At 38.7% G+C, this 24,359-nt stretch overlaps 1 protein-coding gene across 1 annotated transcript in view; it reads right to left on the minus strand.

Annotated features, from left to right (window-relative positions):
• Positions 1–24,359, minus strand: part of KCNH3 (potassium voltage-gated channel subfamily H member 3) — a 43,939-nt gene that overhangs the window by 4,357 nt on the left and 15,223 nt on the right. The window contains exons 8-10 of the mRNA XM_074225989.1: positions 5,533–5,817; positions 4,845–5,044; positions 4,177–4,426 (exon numbers count right to left, since the gene is read on the minus strand). Of these exons, the coding sequence (XP_074082090.1) occupies positions 4,177–4,426; positions 4,845–5,044; positions 5,533–5,817 (735 nt within the window). The remainder of the gene's footprint in view (positions 1–4,176; positions 4,427–4,844; positions 5,045–5,532; positions 5,818–24,359) is intronic.

The following is a 24,359-nucleotide window of genomic DNA, read 5'->3' on the forward strand; positions in this document are numbered from 1 at the left end:
TCAGACCACCCTGGAAGCAGGGGAAGGGAAAATGAAGGCTGGAGTAATGGTACACCATCCTTGGGTCAAAGCGGGGCTTTGTTTTGCCTAGGTATTACTATGGTGATGAGGAGACCGAGCTGGAATAAAAAGAAGGGGAAGATGAGAATTGTGGCTGATGTTCCCCCGAGACTTCACTGTCTCTCCAGACCTTTAGCATTTCTGTCTCCTAATATCCTTTTTTTTTTTTTAGAATTTTTTGCAAGGCAAATGGGGTTAAGTGGCTTGCCCAAGGCCACACAGCTAGGTAATTATTAAGTATCTGAGCCCAGATTTGAACCCAGGTAGTCCTGATTCCAGGGCCAGTGCTTTATCCACTGTGCCACCTAGCCACCCCCTCCTAATATCCTTTTCATCATCTTTTTCTCTCTCTCCTCATCCCTCCATCATGTCTTGGATCCTGAGCAGGATATAGAAAAATAGAATACATAGAAAACTCATAGAATCTTGGAGTTAAAATCTTTGAAGTGAGAGTTCAGCCTTGCCAATGGAAATATCTTCACTTCAACATCAGGACATCATCCAGTCTGTTTAAACCCTTCCAATGACAGAAAGCTCACTGCCCCATAAGTGGTGAGTGTATTCCTTTATTGGGCATTCTAATCATTAGGAAGTTCTTAAAGTACCCTGAAATCTGCCTCCTTATAATTTCTGCTTGCTGTTCACATCAGGTTATATTGTGAGTTGGTAATCACCTAAAGCTACTTCATCATCATTATCATCATTATCAATAACAGTTGATTTGCAAAAGTGTTCTACAAATGTTATTTAATTTTAGGAAACTGGGTTAGGAAGAGTTAGGTGCCTTATCCAGAGCCATACAACTATGTGTATGAGGCTGAATTTGAATTAGACCTTCTTGATTTCATTTCAGTATTCTATCTTCTTTTTTCATGGGAAAGACTTTCAAGCTAAATCTCCATGATCTTAGATGTATATAACTAATTTAAAAAAAAACCCTATGTGCCAGATTTTACATTTGTCTAAATAAAAGTTCACCTTTTTGGTTTGAGGACAATGTTCTGTTCTACTGAAACATTTTGTAATTTAAGACATGAACTATCCTTATCTTCCCTCTCAGTTTTGTGTCCACTACAAATTATATATATATATATATATATATATATATATGTATATGTAAGTATATAGTGTATGTGTGTATATACACATATAGGCATACATGTATAGGCATATACATAGTCATCTAAATTATTGATCAAAATGTTGAATAGCCCTGCTCTAAGATAGACCCCTTCTACTTGATGGTATAGTTGGTTGCTATGCGACCCACCTATCTTTACTATTATTCAACCCAAATTTCCTCATCTTGTTCATAAAGATTTCATAAGAAACTTGGTCAAAGGCCCAGTTGAAATCTAGATATAATATTAACCCAATTCTAAAATAAAAATTACTTGGTATGACTTATTCTGAATGAGTCTATGCCAGGTTCTAGTGATCAGCTAGTGATCAGTAATTCATTCTAGATAGCAGGGGATGGACCCTATGGAGCATGAGTAAGGATGGTTCTAGAAGGACCATCCCATGGAGCCAATGCTGAGTTGCCCTAGTAACTTCCAGGAAAATACTTGTTCACTCTACTCTTAAACTTATTTTGGGATGAGGGAACATGTATGGGTCCCTTATTCTGTGATAAATGAAGGGTCTAGGGAAATGGGGGAGACGGATGCATTAAAGATGAATCAGAAAAGACTGACCACGAAACCAGGAGAAATGGGTAAATTAGTGGATCATAAAATTGGAATGACTCAGCCCTGTTGCTCCCTTCAACTCTCTGGGATTTCTCCTGAGAGTGGCTTTCTTTACCCTAGCAGTAGTGTACCACTTTAATGTGATAGCTAGAGTAGGCTCCTCTATTAGCGGATTTGTGAGCTTGGGCTTCTTCCTGCCTTGTGTTCCTTTGTCTAATCATAGGTAACCAAACAAGAATCCTGAGATGGCTATGTGGGAGGAGGTCTTGTGAGAATTGAGAAGTCAGAAGATCATTGGGTTCTGCCCTCTCTAAATGCATTCTACTGCATCTTGGAGAAGATAGCCACAGACAGAAGGATGCATATAGGCTCTGATCTGGCAGAAGACATGAACTTGAAGGGAATTGTTTAGACAGTGCAGAACCAAGGTAAAGCACAATATGCCTATTCAGCAGTTCCAAAAGCTGCTTCATATTCTGATTGATGTTCAGGCCCCAACTTTTCCCCCAGAGCTCTGGATAATTTATGGATTCAAAAAGTACAAGATAAAGACCCTTATTTAGATGGTAAAGTTCCACAGAACCAAACCCTATCTGTATATTCAAGGATCCCTTGGTGTATAGGAAGAAGGCACTGTACCTTAGCAGTGGAGTTTTCTTTTTAATTGCATGGAATTTTATCAGGGATCAGTATAAAACTCATTTGGTCTGTAGTTTTCAGAATCTACTCTGTTCTTTTTTCCCTTAATATTGGAACATCTTCCTATCTCCTGTTCTTAATAATTCTCAATTGACCTCAAGGTTTCTTTGCAATGGGTTCATAATCCTAACTGCATGTTCTTTCAGTGCTCAAGGATGTAATCTAGTCTTGAATCAGCTGCAGTCTTTCCTATTATCTCTCACCTCTATTGGTATTCCATTTTCCTCTTAGTCATTTTGATTCTACCAACCTTTTTTTTTGAAGTTCATTCCAATAGAGAAGGGAGTGAAGAAGCAACTGGATCGTTCTGTTTTCTCTCTGCTATGATCACCATCATGATCTTTTCCCCATGTGATAGACTTATCTCTTCCTTGTTCTTGTGCTGATTTTAGCCTCTTAAAAGCTCCTTTTGTTGTCTTTTTTTTTTAAATGAACATTAGTTCATTTTGGGCTTTAGTCTTTCTGACATTTTTAGATGTCTACATGTACATTCTTTTGTATTCATTCTTGGTTATTTATATACATATATATATATATATATCCCTCTTTTTTCCACCTTCTGTCCATGTTTATCTTTAGTTTAGTCTTTGAAAGAACTCCCCACCAACTTATGATTTCCTGAGGCAGTTAGATGGTACAGTGGATAGAGGGTGAGGAGTTAGAGTCAGGAAGACCTGAGTTCATATCTGTTCTTAATAACTCAACACTATCTAATATATAACACAGTAACACTTAATAGTTGTGTGACACTGGACAAATCATTTAACCTCTGTTTCCTCAACTGTAAAATGGAGATAATACTACATATGTCCCAGGGTTGTTTGTGATCAAATGAAATATTTACAAAATAATTAGCAACAGTGCCTTGCCTCTTTTGGTTAATAAATGCTTATTTCCTTCCTTTATCTATCCCTTTTCTTCATTGAGATTCTTTGCAGTTGTATTGTTAAAAACTGCTTTTTGCCAGTCTCCCTTCTTTTTAGAATTCATTGGATCTAACTGAGTTTTCCCTGAAATAGTCATTTTCTCCTAAGCTTCTAGGCTGTTCCACAAACCTTGCATGTTGACCAGAATTAGATTTGGAGAAGCAATGCCCCTCAATGTTTCCCCTCCCTTCTGAGAGATCAAACTGGGCGAGGCAAGTGAAGAACTTATCAGATATTCTGGATTTAGCAGAATGAAATGTTTAGATAGTTTAAGTCCCCCATTACAGGCATATTTTACCTCTATACTAATTTGTGATCTGGTTCAGGAAAATATTATCCATGACCCCCATCTGACCAAGAAGTGTATTTCTACAATGACAGTACTCCTGTTTCTCCTCCTTTTATCCTCATCTATATGTTCAAATACTCTCTAGGATGCTCTCAGGTTCAAGATTTCTGTTATTTTCTTGACATATAGCATTACTCCTTTTCCTCCTATTTGCTTATTTCTTTTGAACAAGGCATGCCCTTCCATTGCTCCAGTTATGAGTCCCATTCTACAGAGCCTTTGAAATTGTATTTATTGCCTTTGCATTAAAATCTCAGTTTCACCTTTTTTGTATCCATACCTGCATATCAGTATAGAGACATCAAAGGTCTTATGTATCATTCCTGTTGCATTTCTGTGTTATTTTCTCCTATATTTACCAGGAAAATTTCTCTATCAAATAGTTACTTTGCTTCTACAATGCTTCTTGGGTCCATTTCTCCCTCCCTCCTTCCCCGCCCACTTCACAGACCTAAGATAGCGAGCACAGTGCCGCCCTTGAGCACCTCCATGGAGCCAGAGCAGACGAAGTAGAGGGCCTGAAGGGCATCGCCCTGGTGGATGAGGTATTCTCCAGGTGTGCAGAAGGCTGGACGCAGGGCCAGGGACAGTGCCCGAAGGCAACCCCGGCTAGCTGCCTCAAACAGGGGCAATTGTAGGACTTCCTTATGTAGGTGCATGGCAATATCTGCCCGGAGTTCATCTGGAAGGCTCTGCAGCAGCTGAGGAAGATGAGGGAAAGCTGGAGGGCAGAATCCAGCCCTGCCCTAAAAACCCTCATCCCCAACCCTCCTTGCCCTGAGTCTCAAGGCCCACTTCCCCAATACCAGCTAGAGTTAGAGTTAGAAGGGACATTGGAAATTTCCGGGTTCAAACTCTTTCCCTCCATTTTAAACATAAGGAAAAAATAAGATCCAGAGAGGCTCAGCAATTTTTAGCCCCAACTCCACAGTGAATTGACTGAGCCAAGAACTCAGACTGGGGCTGCAGTCAATGAGACCTTTCTATTATGCTATGAATGCCCATGAATTGTGCCAAGGCTGGTAGGTCAAGAAAAGCTGCCAGGCCCCTTCCAACTCCAGGCTCTAGTGCCCCCCTCCTTGGTGGCATCAATCTCTAACTTTGATGTGGTCCCCACACCTCTGTGGTATCAATGCCGTTGTTGACAGCCCAAGTAGTTTGGAAGTACTCCAACATTCGCTGTTTGAGTGGCTTAGGGATGCGGTGGATGCGGATGTAGTCCCGAAGGTCACGGGTACGGCTATGGTAGAGGAAGCGGCGGGCGTACATTCGCTGGATGATGGCCGTCACATTCCCAAACACCACTGCATGCATCAGCGCTGAAGGAGAGGGGTATCACAGCTTGGTGGGGTACTACCTTGGCCCCCAGGACCTCTCAAGCACATGACTCTCCACTTCCCTCCATTTTTTTATTTCCTCCTGAAATGAGTATCCAACCTTCTCTGGGTACCCATCCCTCAACTCTTCTTAGTATAGGGTCCACCTGCTAGCATGCAGGTGCCATTTGGACTTCTTGGGACCCATCTACTGGGATCCAGCTGCCTTCCCCCACCCCTTAAATCATCAGGAGGTCCTGAGCATGGAATCCTAGGAGTTCAGGGTGTCCTGGCTTGAGAATCAAAGGAGGGAAATCTGAATCAGGGAGAACAGTAGAGGGTATAAAACTTGAAAAGGAACAGTGTTAAAAGGCTGAAAAACCTGAGACAGGGGCTGTTAGATGAATGAGGTCAGGAGAGGAAATGGATGATAGGGCATCTTTTACAGCAAAGATAGAAGGGCCCAGAGAGGGGAACCTAGGGGATCTCACCACCAATCAGCATGGTGCAGATAGAAAAAATCTTCTCTGTGTCTGTGTTGGCCGACACGTTGCCAAAGCCAACGCTGGTAAGGCTGCTCAGCGCAAAGTAGAGGGAGGTAATGTAGGCACTACGCAGGGATGGGCCCCCCAGCAACGCCAGCCCTGTCCCATTGGCTTCAAGGCTGCCACTGCTGCTGCAATTGTCAGCCAGGCCAGAGCTGTTGCGCATAGTTCTGCCTCGCCCCACCAGGTAGTAGGGGGTCTCGAGTCGTCTGGCCAACTCCTGCAGCCAACCTAGGTCAGGAGTGGAGCAAAAGTCATGAACAGAAACAAAGGTGTAGTCTATACATGGGCTGGGGGGACCTAGGATAGTCTTGGGTTACAGGTATATCTTATCAGGTCTAAACATGGACAGGTAGGTCTGCTTGTGTGTTCTGCCATCTGACCCAAGAGTATAGATAAAGAATATTGGGATGGGCCTCAAAAGACCTGAGTTTCAAATCAGGTTTTGACATTAATTAGCTGTGTAACCTTGGGTCATTCAGAGAGTTTACTCTCTGTGTCTCAATTTCTTGACTAATAATAGCAATTACCTCACACAAATTGAGTACAAAACTTTTTGAAACTTAGAGCAAAGTTGTTGCTGTAACTTCATCTACTTCTTTCCCCCATCATCCTTTCATCTCCTCTTTCCCTACATTCAATCCTTCACCCCCCACCCCTTCCAAATAATATTTATAAAGCTCTTAACTGAGTGCTGGTCACAGAGTAGGTTTTCTCTCCTTCCCTTCCCTTCCTTCCCATTCCCACTATAACCTAGTTTTCAATCCATATTACGAAAGCATCTTCTGCAGATTCCAACTAGCCAGGCAGTATATAGTACACTAAAGAACTCAAAGACATAAATGCTAAGCCTAGGCTTCATCCACTGGTATGGGCTGCAATGTCCTTGCTCTGACAGCTCTGATAGCCTCTGGTGGTAAGCTGTGTGGGTGGTATATAGCTAATACACAGTGTCAGAAATAATATTCCCATTAGGTTTGTTTGGCAGATGATTACTGAGGAGTATAAATAGAGAAAACTGAGAGAATAAACTACTGACCACTGATCATCAGATCAGTGTTATGCTTCTGTCCACTTAGGTCAGTTAGACCTTATCTGTCCTCTCCATCATCTCAGCTGGTACCATGTGCATGATAGAATGAAGCTGGAAATCCATCAGCCAGATGCATGTGTGTACCTGTTGGGATGAGCATGTCTACTCTTTGAGAAGGCTAGAGTTGGGGAAACTTTCTGGGAAGAAAAGGTTCAGCTGTGCACCTGGTACCAACTGTCTTCATTGGGGCTGTGAAAACTAGCCTGTGATTTGAGAGGTATGAGCCTTGAGGACCCTCCAGCCCATTGTTTCCTGAGGGATCTATTCTGAACTCTTACCTAGAAGATGCAGAGATCCTAGAAAAACTCTTAGCAATGCCTCCTCCTCCCCTCCCAAGTTTTAGGAGAGCCCATAGAATCACAGGCTCCTTTAGAACTATTGAATAATGAGGATTATAGAGGTCACTCCAGTATCTCAGAACTCTGCTCAGCACAAAATAGAGGGAGGTAATGTAGGCAATACACAGGGATGGGCCCCCCAGCAACACCAGCCCTGTCCCATTGGCTTCAAGGCTGCCACTGTTGCTGCAGTTGTCAGCCAGGCCAGAGCTGTTGTAGAAGCAAAACACATTACTATCCACAATCCCACCTATTTTGTATGACATCTTTCCTCCTCATATACACATTCTTTGTTTTGTTTTTTTAGGTTTTTGTAAGGCAATGGGGTTAAGTGGCTTGCCCAAGGCCACATGGCTAAGTAATTATTAAGTGTCTGAGGTCACATTTGAACTCAGGTCCTTCTGACTCCAGGGCCAGTGCTCTATCCACTGCGCCACCTAGCCACCCCATCACATACACATCCTTGATGGTGCCTCCATCTTCCTCCACACTTCCTTTGACCCTTGACTCTTCAGATATGCACACTTTCTGTAGCTCATTGGTTCTCACACAATCGTTCACTTTTTTTATTCATCTATCCTCTACCATTCAAAAGCATTTATTATGTGCTTACTATATACCATGTACAATGCCAGATAATGAAAGACATAAAAAAATGAACATTTACCTTTCATGAAACCTACAGACTAAAAGGTAAGATGAGATACATATACAAGCAACTCTTAAGCCAATAATAGGATGGTATTTTCTATTTGATGGTACCAACTGAGTATGAAAGGTTAGAAAAGGAAGGTATCACATCCAGCTGGGCAAATCACTTAACCTCTGTTTCCCTCAGTTTTCCACTTATCAAATGAGAAAAATAAGTGGGGGGGGGGGAGAAGTGGAGGAGGAGGATCCAGACTTTAAGGAGTTAAGGGATGAATGGGTAGTGGGAGTGTGGACTCCTACTCTGACCACCATTGTGGTGAATGAAGGAGAGAAAGAAGGTTTACCAGGAAGGGGCTGTTTTCAGGATAGAGACACCGGAGCATGTTTAGGAGTTTGGTGGAAAAGGAGGATGCAAGAGGAAGAAAACAAGGGAGCTAATATGCACCATCACTAGACTAAGCACTTTGTAAACATCACATGGGATCCTTACAATCCTGACTGGTAGCTGCTGTTATTATTCCCATTTTATAGGTGAAGAAACTGGGGCAAACAGAGGTGAAGTGACTTGCCTAGGGTCACACAGGCAGGGAGTCAATAAGCATTTATCCAGCACTGGGCTAAGTACCCTACCAACATCTCATTTGATCTTCACCACAACCTTCTAAGGGAGGTATTAATATTATCACCATTTTATAGTTGAGGAATGTCAAGCAATTTGCCTCAACTCAAAGAGCTAAAGTACCTGAGACTGGATTTGAACCCAGGTCTTGACTCCAGACCCATTGTTTTATCCACTGTGATATCTGTTTCAAGGAAGAGAGGAGGATGTTGAATTTCCAGGTCCTGGAGGGAGGAAAGTGAAGGAAGAAGAGAGAATAGAGGGCAAGGAATGAGAATCAAGGGTGCAGTTGAAATTAGAGAGGAAAGGGTTAGAGAGTGGGGAAGAGAATGAGGAGAGAGAGGGAGGTGAAGAGGGAAGAGAGAAGAGATGAGAGACAGGGAGAGAGGGAGAGAGGGAGAGAGACAGAGAGCAAGAGAGAGAGAAGAGATAGAGAGAGCACTACTTCTCTGAGATGGGTCAATGAAAAATATTGAGACTTTCAGAGGTAGAAAGGAGATTAAGTTGAGGGAATCTTGAGCTGGAAGGCTCTTCAGAGTCTCATAGGAAGGGTGATCATCTGGTGTTAGGAGGGGTGGGAGGAAGAAGGAGGGGAACAAAGACATCATACAAGATTGGAAACAGCTGCTGTGGGGAATTCAGAAAAGAGGCAGCATATGATGAATAAAACAATGGATGCCACAGATTAAGGTTAGGCAGCATGAATTTTCAGTGGGACCTAACAAGGGCAGTTGTTTTGAGATGTCTGAAAACCTCAGTAGTCCAGGAGGAGGATTAGCTAAAATGGACTTCAGGATTGCTGAAGAATGTTGTGAGTGGCATGGCAAAAGATCAAGGGCAGGGGGGGGGATGGGACTCCAGGCTGTTATTCAGGACAATCCCCTAGATCCTTCTCTATCTGCCCTTCTCCTGTGTCCTAGGATTCCATGATCTTCATGTATGGTCTTTTTGATACTCATACGTTTCCAATGAGCCATATGCTCTACTGTAGCCCTACAGTGTACATAATCCTGCAGACTTCTCTCATGTTCCTCATAACATCACATTCCCACCAACACCACCTTGTCCCATCCATAAGCCTTTTGACACCTTCCCCACACATTTCCCATGACTCCACATGCAAAATAGAATGTACCCCATATCTTCCCTAGGACCCTCCCTACATGTATACAAGACCCATGACATCTCTGTATAACCTTGCTCTCATGTCTACAAAAGTCCCCTATGACTTATATGATGGAAAGAGTATAGGATATGGGCTCAAAATATCTGATATCAGGGGTGGCTAGGTGGCACAGTAGATAGAGTAATAGTGCTGGAGTCAGGAGTACCTGAGTTCAAATCTGGCCTCAGACAATAATTACTTAGCTGTGTGGCCTTGGGCAAGCCATTGAACCCCATTGCCTTGCAAAAAAAAAAAAACCCATCTTATATCAAATCCCCAGTTTTGCCTACTACAAAGGCTCACGTATGACCCTTTCAGTTTTCTCTTCTGTAAAATCAGGAGGTTGGACAAGATGATTTCAAAAGTTCCTCTAATCTATGCTTTCTTATCCTATGATAAAATAAGTCTTTTTTTAATTTTCAAAGTATCGTGTGTTCTAAGAAAATAGCTCAGGCATCTTGAAAAGAATACCTTTTACTTGAGAATAACTCTACAAGGGACAATGACAACCTGGTCTATGTTCAGAGGAGGGTGACCAGGTGATAAGAGAGCTCAGGTTCTGTCAGATAGAAGGATTGCTTCAAAGAACCAGGAATGATTATTTTTGAGAAGATTCAGGAAGAAGCATGATGTAAATGTTTTCAGACTTGGAGGTCTGAGTTCAAATCCAACCTCTGCCCTCTTGCTACATGAGTGAATTTTGTTTAACTCCTTAATCTCTCTAATCCATTTGTAAAATGAAGGGATTCAGCTAAATGATCTTGTTGCTTGAAGGGTGGTCATATGGAAGAGAGATTAGGTTTATTCTGTTTGAGCCCAATGGAATTCAAGGACCAGAAGTGAGGCACATTTCAACCCAATATAAAAGAAAAAACTTAACAACCAAAGCTGTCCCAAATGGAAAGAACTGCCTCAATGTACTGGAAACATTTAGGTGGGAGCTGGATGATTATTCACTGAAGAATCTGGGGGTGGGGTAAGGATTCTGGGAAGGCAGGAATTGGATTGGACAACTTCTGACATGCCTCCTACTAGGGGCTACAAGAGCTTACTACTTATTAAAATGTTTCACTTCTTGAGATCACTCAGCTCACAACAGGGAGTTATCCAGATAACTGTGGGACAGGAAGGACCAGGGGCCATCAATATCCTGGAAGGAGGTCAGCTGAGTAACTCACTCCCTAAAATTTCTTCAGATGAAGAAGAAAAACATGAATTGTCTAAGACCGGAATGCCTGGGAATTGGTGGGTTTGAGAGTCATGTCATCTAGAGAAATAATAGCTGACTGAGAAAGGGGTCAAGGACAACGTGTTTATTAATAGTATCTCTCTCTCTCTCTCTCTGAAGAGCATCTTTGCCATAAACCCAAGACAATTCAAGGTGATGGGGTTGGGAAAGAAGAATAGGAGGAAGTTGGAAAAAAATATGAACAAGGACTAGATAATTTTCAAGGTTGCTTTAAGCTCTAATGGTCTACCAGCCCGTGAGTATCCTTGATATGTATGTATATGAGTGTGTTTCTAAGATATCCATTTGGAATGTGTCTTGCTCATAGTTAGAACTAGAAGCACTGGAATCTGGTGCTTAAGGATCCCCAAGAGTGCCAGCTTTCACTGGAAGGAGAAACAGGGTCAAGAGGTCAAGAGAGGCAGGCAGAGGCTTACTTGGGAGACAAGATAGTGAAGTCATAGGAGAACCAAACTAGAAGCTAGTTCAATGGGAATCTGGGAATCTTTGGGCCAAATTAGGAGAAATTTATGGTAGGATTCCTGTGATTTGTAACTTGGTGGTTTTATTAATGTTCTATAAAAATATCTCTGGTTTGTCAATTCTCATCTTTCTCAGTTTCCTGCAAAAGCACAAAGAACATCATCTCTAAGAATCCCTTCAAGAACCCTTCCCTGACTTCTTCTAGTCCTGCTTTGGAAGTATCCCATGATCAGTAGGCTTCCTAAATTTGGAGATAACAGCCCTGGTCCCAGAATGATTGGCTACTACCCTCCACTATCCCTGTCTCCCTCTCTGGGCTCCCTTGAGTATCTCCAGATTAGGTAGTGCACTGAATAAAATGCTGAACCCTGGGCATCAGGGAGGACTTCAGTTCAAATGTGACCTCCAATATTTACTAATTCAGGCAGCTCACTCAACTTATTTTTTGCCTCAGTTTTCTCAACTCTAAAATGGGAAATCATAAGATTGTTGTGAGGATAAAATGAAATATTCATCAAAAGCATGAACTGGCACATCACAGATTTGATATGTATAGCCCCTTCCCCTTCCCTTCCACTCACCTCTAAGGTCTTTGACAGAAAAGTTTGTACCCCATTTATCTGGGAATCACCCACACCCCTATACTCTGACTCCAGATAGTGGAAGTCTAATGTCTGTTGAACTGAATGGAATTTAGCTGAATGTAAATCGTTTTTGAAAATCACAACCTGTCTCCAGGTGAACTAAATAAGAAAAAGGAAATTCCTAAGTGATTTAACAAAGAAACATAACAAAGGGAGATTCAGAAGGGGTTGCACCTCAAAGATTTTGAAAAGAGTATTCGGCTTGGGGCAGCGCAGTGGATAAAGCACCAGCCCAGAAGTCAGGAGTACCTGGGTTCAAATGAGGTCTCAGACACTTAATAGTTGCCTAGCTGTGTGGCCTTGGGTAAGCCACTTACCCCATTGCCTTGCAAAAACCTAAAAAAAAAAAAGAGTATTCAGCTTGTATTCAGGAGACCTGGCTTTGAATCCTGGTTTTCACAATAATTAACTACATATTTCGGGGTCTCAGTAAACTTTAAAATGCTGTAGGAATGAGGTATTATTCTAGTGGCTGTTGTGAACAGATCTCAGATCTTGTTATGGTCCATCCCTTTTATGCCCGAAATCCCAAATCCATACACTCAAAAATGTCACAGTGGCTGTAGTATCTGCTGAAGGGGCCAGCCCAAATGAAACTGGAAGTTCTGACCAGTAACTTAATCTAGTCAAATGAGAGTGCTTTCATAATCGCTCCTTGAGGGTAGAGAGCCTTTTTCTTTTGCCTTCTTTGGAATTCCCAGTGCTTAAGATAAATAGTCCCTACCACACAGTAAACACTTAATCAATGTTTATTGATTGATTGATTGATCAAGGATCTGCTTGAACAAAAGGACTCCCAGGAAAATTCCAGTGAAGTGAAGGATGTTTTTCTAGAAAATCTTTAGAACTCTGATAATAGGACCTGAAAATTTGATGGGGGTGGTCTATATTGTGTGACTGAGATTCCTTTCATTGACACTGTTCAGGGGCATTTGAAACTTTCCCAGAGATAAGTAAAGACTAGATATAAAGGGGAAAAATTCAGAGCCTATTAGATTAAGTAATCTATTCCTTAATTAAGTTTCAAAAAGAAGCCTATACTCATTCAAGATAAAAAGAAAGGTCCTATATATGCCAGAATATTTATAGCAGCACTTTGGGTGGAAGCAAGGAACTGGAAACAAAGGAAATGCCTATTGAATAGGAAATGACTAAAGAAGTTGTGGCCCATGAATGAAATAGAATATTATCACCCCATAAGAAATGATGAGTATGGAAACTTCAGAGAAACATCAAAAGACTCATATGAACTGATACAGAGTAAAGAAAGAGAATTAAGGGAGAGCAATATCAAATAATAGTGATAGCCACCATATAAATAGAAAAAATATTTTGCATCTAGGTGCTTAATAAATGTTTGTTGTTTGAAACACAAACCCAACCACTCTGTAGAATAATAGAATTTCAAGTTGGAAGGAATCTCAACAGCTATCTAATCCAAACCAAATGCAAAAATATCCCCTCCTAAGTATACTGCAATATAACATTATTACCACTTGAAGACTTCTAAGGAGAGTAAATTACTACTTCTCAAGACAGACCATTCCACTTGTAGACAACACCAATAGGAAGGTTTTCATGATATTAAGCATAAATTGGTCTCTTTGCAAATTCCACTTGATGATCCTGTTTCTGACCTCTGAGACATTCAGGATGGCAGTCCTTCAAACACCCAAATACAGCTATCCCAACTCCAGTCTACTTTTCTCCAGGCTAAACATCTCCAAGTTCCCTTAACTAATCCTGATTCAGGGCCCTTCACCATCCTCATTGCCCTTTTCTAGACCCTCTTGATCTTATTAATATGTTTCTTAAACACACACACACACACACACACACACATATATATATATATATATATATATATACCAGAAAGATATCACTTCCTCCTAGAGCCCTAAATTGCATTAGTTCTTTTGATTGTCACTTCACACTGGGCAGTGGATTGTAGTATGTCCATTATTCAAATTTAGTTCTACATACATGGCCTTTGAACTTCTCAGTGATGGTCCACCTTAATGACAAGAGTTCCAGTTTATGTATGGGATACCAAGTTTCAGTTTTCTAGTGGTGAATACAACACATTTTTAGTGACCATCATTGTCCAGGTACAAGACTATTCATTGACCCACCAGGCTAGCATGAGTATTCAGCATAAAATGCTTCCACAGGGCAACCCTAATATAGGTGAGAAATATTTGACCAGGTCTTTTAAATCTTGTTTCTATTTCTCATTCCAAGAATCTCCAAATAATATTGAAAGAGCCATACCAGACATACTTTTCTTGTCCTTCTGCTTTTGGTTCTTTACAAGTATATATCTAAAAGTGAGATCATCGGATGGCCTAGCAATGGGAGCATAATTCATCATAAACTTTTGATAATAGCCATTGAGTCCTTAAAAAAGTCATTAGTTGATAGAGATTCTTTAGACATGACCATCTGGTGAATACTCGTGTCTTCTCTGGTTCACCATTTACTCCATGAGACACATGATAGAGACTGCAAACCAGCCCAATTAGGAAATTGATCATTTCAGACCACCTTCTAACCAATCTAACACTTTGTTTAGTCTTTTCTCATGTGATTTCAAGGTCTTTCCAAAGTCAAGGAGATCATCTTCAATGGGTGTCCAGCCTTTTAGTTCTTCCGGACTGCATCACCCAACACTAACTTGTCAAGGACCACATATTTCATTTAATATTTATTTATGACCACAGTGTAATCCATAGTACTAGAATAATAACTAAGTGTAATAATTTATTGTGAAGGGGCTTTGAGGATTGCATTTGGCCCTCAAGCCATGGGCACACCTGATAGGTATGCTAGCAATTTCAGATAGTTCATATATTTCTTCCCCTTCTACCTGTTAAAAAGCTGTTAAAATGTGATTGGTGCTCCTGAGATTCCTTGAGGCAATAAAAAGTTATGCTTTGTTTACCTCTGCCACAGGAATCTAGTAGTGCATAATTACATAATCACTGCATAATCACAATACTGAAAACCCCCCCTGGCTGCCCAAAAAATAGCTTGAACTAGTTCTCTTGTTCAGCATCTGTTTTTTGGTTTTTTTTTTTAACCCAAATTCAGGTCTTTCCAGACTTTCTCTGTCCCACCATTACTGGCAAGAATTATGGCTTCCAGGACTTTCTGAGGAAGCCATTGACCAACAATTCTTTCAAATGCAATTTGAGACTTTCCATATCAGAAGGCTATCTTCCAAAATTACTTTTAAAAGGATCAAGAGCTGTTGTTGCCACTTATGCACACATCCTATGTTCCACTCATTCAGCAAGAGCACTTCTAGTCTTTGCACTGAATTTGTTGCTCAAATGATCCTTCAGGCTCTGGACAGTCATCAAAGGCAAATTTTCTCAATGCAATGGGAAAGCTTATCATACCCCAACTACTGTGGGGATACAAGTTGAAAATCAAAACAGTCCCTTTTCTCAAGAGTTCACATCCTAACTGAATGAGACAACATATATAGGAGAGTTCAGCTTCAGGGGGGAATGAAAAGACCAGGTGGTCCTTAGGATCTGGTGGCAAGATAGATGGCAAAGTGCAGAGGATCTTGGGGAACAAAGGGAAAGCAGATAGTCCTTAGCTAGCGACTACTGGGAAAGGGGTAGTAGACTCAAAGGTCATATAATAGAGTGGAACTTTAGGTTATCTCAGACAGACGAGATTGCAAAAGCAAGTTAAGAGCAGATATCCAGCAACTTGTGGGAACATAATGGATGCTGATGTGTGGGAGGGGTAGGGTCCCCCAAGACCTGCTCTTGAGATTCTCTAGGTTAGATGGATAGATCTAGTAATGGTGGTTGATCTCAGATTTTTCAAGATCTGGTGTCATCCCTCTTTATGATCCCATCAGAGCTTCCCAGTGCTGGTCTAGTGATATTTACTTATGATAAATTAATGATGAAATAGCCTCTTGAATGCACTCAACAAGCTAGCTCAACCTGCTCATCTGCAATCTGAAGATATTCTTCTGGAGTGTGTTTTGGCCTCCACTCCTAAACTCCTTTCCTCTTCCATTATGGTGTCTTCATCCCTATAGTCCTTTACCTGTACTTTTCATCCTTCAATATGTTCCAATTATGGTGTAAAGTCTGCACAATAGAATCAGCAATTCAGTCAAAAGATATTCCCACAATTTAGTCTTTTATAGATTAATTCCTGTGAAAAAGCACCAAGTTTTACCCACAAAGTCATGTTTGTTATTATTTCATGATATACCTCCAGAATGCTGAGAAGCAAAGTACTTCAATTCAGTTTACAAAGTAAAATGATAATTTTATAACAAGTGATCTGATCTAGGGAAACTGAAGCCTGGAAAAACATCTGAAAATACTATTGTCCCCTTCCAGTAAGATCAAGGGTGGAGCTAGGACATTCATCATTGCTACTATTACTTGATACAGTTTTAGAAATGCTTGTAATAGAAATAAAATTAGAAAAAGAAATTAGGAGAGTAAGCACAGGCATGGGAAATATTCATTTGCAGGAAATATGATGACTTACTTAGAACTGAAGCAACTTAAAATTAACTGAAATAATATTTGCAGCAAAACTGAAAAATATAAAATAAATCCATATAAATCATCAGCATTTCTATATATCGCCAACAACATTACAGCAGGAAGTAATAGAAAGAAATTCCATCTAAAATGACTATAGAATGTATACAATACTTGCTACCTACCCAGATGTACACAGGAAATATTCAACTACAAAATAGTTTTCATAAAAATAGAGACAGATTTAAGAAAATGGGGAAATATTAATTGCTCATGAATAGGTCAAGCCAATATAATAGAAATGATAATACTATCCAAATTAATTTATTAATTATCATAATAAGAAACTACCAAAGGATTACTTTATGTAGAGTTGGAAAAAAATTATCCAGAGGAATAAATAATCAGAAATCTCAAGGTCAGTTATTCAATATTCTCAAAAAATGGAGAGACTGATGAGTGGAAAAAATGGGTATACAAGATATAATCAAATGAACATAGTAGCATAATGTTGCTAAAACCCAAAGGTCCTAGCTATTGGGATAAGGACTCAAAATTCAACAAACTGTGAGAAACCCTAGTTCAACATTCCACACAACATACATATCAAGGGAAGCTCCAAATGGATATTTGACTGTTAAAAGGTCACATCATAAACAAATTAAAGAAACAATGATGAAATTACATCTCAAAATTATGGATGGGGAGAGAGAGAGAGGATCAAAGAAGATGATAAAATTTTGATCACATTAAATTAAAAAAAGCTTTTGCACAAATAAAATCAATGTCATTCAAACTAGAAGATAAAGTTAACTAGGAAAAAAAAACTCTGCAGTAAGTTTTTCTGATAAAGTTTGCATTTCCCAGATGGATAAAGAAATGATTCAAATGTATTACAGTTTATTATAATCTAATAGATTACATGCTCTTGAGGGTAGGGATTGTCTTTTTGCCTCTTTTTGTATTCTCAGTGTTTAGCAGAGTGCTTAACACAAAGCAGGTATTTAATAAAAGTTTATTGAATTGAATTGAATTCATAATAATAAAATCTATAACTCAATAGATGATCAAAGAATATGAATAAGTAGTTTTCAAAACTATCAATAATCATTTAAAAATATTCCAAGTTACCTCTAATTAGAAAAATACAAATTAAAGCATCTTTGAGCTTCTACCTCACATTCATCAAATTAGCAAAGATCACAACAAAAAAGCAAGAAAAAATAAAAGAAAAAGAAAATGACAAACATTGTACGAGCTGTAGGAAAACAGACACCTTAATGTACTGAAGCTCCCTTAATGGAGTTGTGAGTTGGTATGTTCATTCTTGGAGCAATTTGAAACTATTCCTAAAAAATCACAAACATACAAACTTGATCCAGTCATATCCTAATACAGCCAAAGAAGTCAAAGATAGAGGGGAAAGATTCATTTGTACAAAAAAAAATATTTATAGCAGGCCCTTTTGTAATGGCAAAGAAATGGAAATTAAGGGAAGTTTCTAACAGCAGAAGAATGGATGTTTAAATTTTAAAATGAATGAAAGTGATGTGAGCAGAACCAGAAAAGCAAACAATTTGAAAAGGCAAAACACTTTTGAGAGACTGAAGTGCTCTGATCAATACATGTTTTCAGAGTACTGAAGATGGCATATCTCTTTGGACAAAGTCAAAATGGGAATTAATTTTACTTGACTATGCATATTTGTTAGAAAGGGTTTTGATTTCCTTTTTCAATTTTTTGGAGGTTGCTGGGAGAGAGAGGTGGGTTAGGTAGGAATAGTCTTTTCTCCTGCCCCTCATTGAGAAGAGAGGCAGGATAACTTTGAAAGTTGCATATTGAATTTATTATGTGGTTTTAAAAAAAACCCCAGAAAACTCTACATAATAGAGATTTGCAGTTTCATGTATAATTCTTTCCTTCTGTTCTACAATGGATATGGAAATGCCCATTTTATTGAATGTTTATTAAGATCTTAATTTAAAAAAAATTAAAGGAAAAAATTTTGTTAACTAAAAAGACACTAATGTAATAGGACAACAAAAAGCATTCATAAAAATTTAAAAAACCAATTAAGCCTGTTGGATTAACTTAGGTATTTCATGTCTATAAGTCTATAATTCTGTGATTTGCCCAAAGTCACCTACCTAGTACAGTGTAAAACTAGGCTATGAATCCAGGACTTTTGACTTTAGATTCAGATTTTCTTTTTCCAATTTGCCATGTGGCAACCCAGAGATGATAAAATGTTTTTTTCTGTAGTTTCAGGGAACAGACAAGTCCAGCGATTGAAACTTCCACTAAAAGAAATATGTATTTTTTAAAAGTAGGAATTTTACCATTTAAGCTACACATTTAAATTTAAGTGGCATCTAAATGGCACAGTGTATATGGGGGGTGTCTAAAATAATCAAATATCTTTCTCCAATATCAGCTTGTTGTTCTTTTTTAAGTACATAATAAATTCAATATGTAGATTCCTTCTGACCTCTTTTCTTATTGAGGGAGTAGAGAGGAAAACTCTATTCCATCTCTCTCCCCACCAGCTCCCTCACAAAATCGAAAAAAAGAAAACCCTTGTAACAAATATACATAGTCAAGTAAAATAAATTCTAATATATCAACAGAAAAAATACTAAAATCATAAGGGGAGAATTGTAACAATGCTTTTAAAGGATTTCAAACATGTCTAAATAAATATTGCAAGATAAAGGAAAATCAATCAATACCAAGCAAACACAGAACCCTAAGGATTCCCTAGAGAACTTGGAAATCCAGCAGCATGTTTCAAAATGTTCCTGAGACAGATCAGAATTGTAAGATAACAATTTAGAAAAGAACAATTGGCAGAATTTGTGTCCTGCCCAACAGAAGAAAACTGACAAAAGAGAAAAAGTGTAATCCATGGTGGCAAGTTTCTTCCAAGAAATAAAAGAGAGAAAAATAGACTGGGAATGAAGATATACTGAAATGACAAGCAGGTCATGTCAGATAACATCATTTTCCTTTTATGGATAGAATTATTAGGCTATATTTGAGAAATACTATAGACAGAAATGGCTTTAGATAAGAGGTTCTTAACCTGGGCTTGTAAATTAAAAAAAAAGATAGATGAATATACAAATATAGATATGATAACCAACTCAAAATAGCTGATTTTGTTTGTAACATATATTTTATTTAATGTATTTAAAAACTTTAATGTAAGAGGGGGTCCACAGGCTTCCTTAGGCTTCCAAGGACTCCAGGACAAACTCAAAGGTTAAGAACTCCTAGATCTCAGCAAAGCATTTGACAATCCCTTATTCTTTCCTTGTGGAAAAGTTGGAGAAATGTGGTATAAAATGATAACTGTACTTAGGTGCATTGAAACCTGCTTGAATGGCAAGACTCAAAGAATGGAAATGGTTTATTCCAATTTGGAAAGGATCTAGTAGAAGACCCAAAGATTCTGTCCTTGGTTCTGGATGGTATTACATTTCTATTCCTTCTTCATACTTCTCATATTTGTCAGTGACCCAAAGTCCAGAAAGGAGAACTAATACTCTCCATGACAAAAACAAAGATCCTCAAAGGAGTAATCTGAGGTAAATCTCAAAACAGTACACTCAAAAGTGTAAACTGAATCTAGTTAGATGGCATTTAATGGGGATAAATGTAAAAAGACATACATTGTTTTTTTTTTTGTTTACTTTGGGTTTTTTTTTAAGTTTTTTGCAAGGCAATGGGGTTAAGTGGCTTGCCCAAGGCCACACAACTAGGTAATTATTAAGCCTCTCAGGTACTCCTGAAGTATAATATCAACATTTGTGAATTCCTGTATAGAAAGGGGTCCTCTGAGCCCTGAGGAATTCCTTAGAAATACAAATTTGGCCAGGTGCCTTTGGGTCTGAAAATAACACTAAGACTCAAGTACTTGACCTGGGGATCCAGGAAATTGTTTGAAGAACCACAAAAACACCCTCATCAGCCTAATTATCTTGTTGTATCTGTTAAATTCCAGGACTGTCTCCCCTTTCCCCAGGTGTGGGTGGAACAATAAGATAGTAAATTCCTGGAACCTGTGGGAAACTCGTGAATATGTGACTGCCCCTATCTCAGGAAAAATGTTCAAAGACCCTTTCTGTCTATACAGAACCCCATATTTACATCTATATTTACATATGATAAGATTTTTGCTTCTGTATACTGCCTGCTCTCAATATTCCCTCCCCCCAATGCTATAATAACTCTATCCCCTAAACACTCAGGTACTGTCTGATTTAGGTATTCCACCCCCAGACAGTCCCCAGAAATAAAGATCTCCACACTTATCAAACTCTGGTCTCAGTCTTGTTCTTTGGGTTCAACATTTGGAGGCTCTAGCGAGATCTTGGTGTTTTGTGTCACCAAAGGAGACCACGGGAACCTAGAATTTAGGTTCAGACGGATTGTCTCTCCCTTTCCTAGGGGAGGCGGCCCCTGATGATGTTCCAGGGCCCCAGGACTAGGTAGACATAGTCTTAGTATGGACCTCTCCTCGACTGCCATTCCCCCATTCGGACTAAGTGGAGATCCTGTTACACCTCCGGAGGTAAGCTTGTTCTGGTTCTGGGTCAAGACATTTGGTTGCAGGGGAATTCTGTCTCAGACGTGATGTCTGGGTTCACTCTTTTGGGTGCTCTTTGTGATAGTGGGGACACATTTGGTCAGCCTTTGGGAGGACGAGATGGTCGGACTGAAATCTCCCCTCACGGCATTCCTGAGACGTCAGGAATTTGCCATTGGCCTGTGTTTGTGGATATGTGTTGAGATTATCAGTTTGGAAAATTTTGTTGCGTCTGTGTGATCTGTGCTTTGTGCCTCATCTGTGTTTATGTGTTTAGATTGTCTATTTACGTGTGTGTTTGAGTTCTGTTGATTTGTTAGATGGGGAGAAAAGTTACCCTAAAAATTTCCTTGAGTTGCCTCATTTAAATTTCTGCTCTTTATTTCTAAGCAGTTTTCATCTAATGCCCTCACTGGCTCTCCCCTTGAGCCTGCTTTCTGCCTGTGTGAATATTATTCCTCCCTCCTTACCCCTGCATTGTTTCTTGAGCACTTCCTAGAGGGATTTTTAAAATTTTTTTTTATTTAAAAAAGGAATAGATTTTGGTATCAAATTGACTGAGGCCAAACTACTCACCCTGTTATTTTACTATTATGAGAAGGGCCCCCATTCCTTGTTTATGTTCCCTTCTCTTTCCCATTCTCCTTGATTCGGTGCTGCCAGAGTGTTTCCCCCTCTCTCCGCCTTTCAAGAGACAGAGTTCCTTTAGGAAGAATTAGCAAAGTAAGTGTTAAAAGGGACCTTATTTTGAAGTAATATTACCAAATAAGTTACACAAAGAAATCATGGAAAGAAATGCTATTTTAATTTAAAATAGGGAAAGTGAATTTCAAAAAGACCAGAGAGTTAGGTTAATCCTAAAGTGTATAATGTAGTTACCAAGATATGCCCATATAGGGAGAATTAAATAGTCTTTTTCCAGAATATGGCATCATTAGAGCTTGAGGAGTTTATCAATACAGACTCAGATATTGTTAGTTATTACAGAAAATTATGGGACATATAAGGGTTGAAGAATAGAAGATCAACCCCGCCCCCAGAAAGAATCTAGGATGGTGTCTCTATAGAAATTATTCAGTTTACTCTAGGTGAAGAATTGGAGGGCAGGGGATATTCTAATTAGGCTAAGGGATTTTTGAATGACTGCCTTCTCCAGGATTTTAGCAGTTATAATCAAGAAATGTTCAATGTTAAAACCTTGGAATGGAAAATGTATTGTGAAAAGTGGAATCATACCTGTGGTTTCTATAGCTGTATAAACTATGTGACTCTAGTTCAGAATAGTATGAATTAAGGTCAGGAAGAGCTAATGAAAAGGAATGGTGCAACAGTATATTAAGCTGCATAGTCTGGGACAGAGGTTTGGAAAGAACTGGAAAGAAAATTCAGACATGGAGACAATTGGGGTTTTTGAACCTTTTGTTAAATATGGAAAGTGGTAAAAGCATGTAGACAGAAGGTTTGAGCAGGGTTGACTTTGTATACCAAAGATGGATTTTTGGAACTTTGGAAAATGGTTTACAAATCATTGTTAAGAGAAGAAGGAAGTATAGAACTATAAGCCCTGTCTAGAGGGAGATAGGTGTTTAGATGAGGTTGGGGTGATTTAAAAATTGCATTAAATTGGTACTTTTTGCAATGATTGGCAATGAATTGATTAGAAAAGTAATAAACCCCATAAAGTGAAAAGTTTGATAAGAAAGCAAGTTGTTAGGTAAATGTTAATTTTATTATGTTATTATTGTTCCTGTAATGTGTTAATCTAAAGATACATGTAAATTGAATTAAGGGGTTTGTAAAAAATATGTTTGAGTTTGGATTCTGATGTTTTATGGCCCCTCCAGAGTCATGGGAGTCAGGACAGACTTGTAAGTTAGCTTTAGAATAACTAAACAAGGGGAAGGTAATATATTACACTGATTGGAATGTAGTTAATGTATTTGGGGAAAATATGGAGTGAGTTAGTAGAGTAAAGGTAAAGAATTAGTACATATAACTTCATATCTTAAACTGTGGGGAATCTCCAATTCCCAGAACATAAAATGTGCTAATATTAATAAATGTTGGTCAGTGAGGATAGAAAGCTCTTATAAGTGAGAGCATTGAGAAGTTAGAATTTCACTGATAAAAGATAAAAAGAATTTGCAAACTTTTTAGGCTTTTGAAAAGAATGATTTAAACTAATTTGAATATGACTTTTGGAATTTAAAGAGTAGTATGAAGAAAAATCTTGTAGTCATAAGAAGGGATTTTTTTTTAGCAACAATTGGTCTTAATTCTTTGTATTTTAAAGTTTTAGGGAGTAAAGAAAGCACATGTAATTGAAATATGCTGTGTACAATTACTAAACTTTGTATAAGAACAAATTAAGCTATTCTTTTTGAGACTTTAAAATTGTTTTGTGATTTAAATTATGAATGAATTGAAGTTTATCTATCATATTTGTAAAGTTTTGTTATGAGAAAGAAAACTAGAATACCTTGCCAATGGGTCTTAGTTCTCAAGGTCTTTTTTGGCCCAGAAAATTTGTGAAAGGCTTTGTTTTTCACCTCATTTGTGAAAGGGAATATTGATATGTGAGATCAATGTAGTTTATTATCTGTTAAAAAGAGGAAATTATACATATAACTAACTGTCACGGGTAATAAGTATACACTGGGCTTTTGAAATTGTATAAAACTAACATAGAGAATCTTATTTTCTTTGAAAATAGTGTATTTGGAAGAAGAGAAAATAAACTTATGAAGCAAAAAATTCAGAAGAAGTTTGTGTGTAAAAGATAATCATAAGGTTAACTTTAAAGAGAATCTGTTGTTTTATGTTGCTTTAAGAGAATGAGATGTCAGCATATTATGTTTCATGTAGGTTAAGAATTTAATGTTTACTTTATTTCTTAACTGCAAGATACCTTTTCCAATGATATTGAATAAATATGAGGGGCTTTGGAAAATGATTAGGAAATTTAAAATTATGTAACTCTAATTAGATGACTTATCAATAAATAATATTGATGGGTATCATCAAACATGTTATCTGCTTTTGGAAATAAAAACTATTTTATTATAATGATGTCAGAGTTGTAATTAATGATCGTTAATGAGGGAAATTATCAAAACATGACCCCCTGGGTTCCCCGAAATTTTAAATGATGTGTTGGACCTTGCTCTAGATCTGTAGGTCCAGGTATAACTGTAATAATGGAAAGATTCTTTTGTGAAATCTAGTTCTTAATGTGTTACACTTATGACTGTTTTGTTAAATTTAGAGCCCTCAGCCCTGAATTTCCAAACCCCATCCCCTCACCCCTGTCACCAGGTCCGGTCTATTTCCCCCCCTTGAAGATCCCTTCGCTAGATCAAAAGGGAGGGGAACACAAGAGCAGGGAAGGGAATGAACATTCCTAGACATGTCTCCCATTCCCCCTGAACCAGTCTACTCCCC

The sequence above is a fragment of the Macrotis lagotis genome, chromosome 2 (assembly GCF_037893015.1).
Source record: "Macrotis lagotis isolate mMagLag1 chromosome 2, bilby.v1.9.chrom.fasta, whole genome shotgun sequence".
Taxonomy (NCBI): domain Eukaryota; kingdom Metazoa; phylum Chordata; class Mammalia; order Peramelemorphia; family Peramelidae; genus Macrotis; species Macrotis lagotis.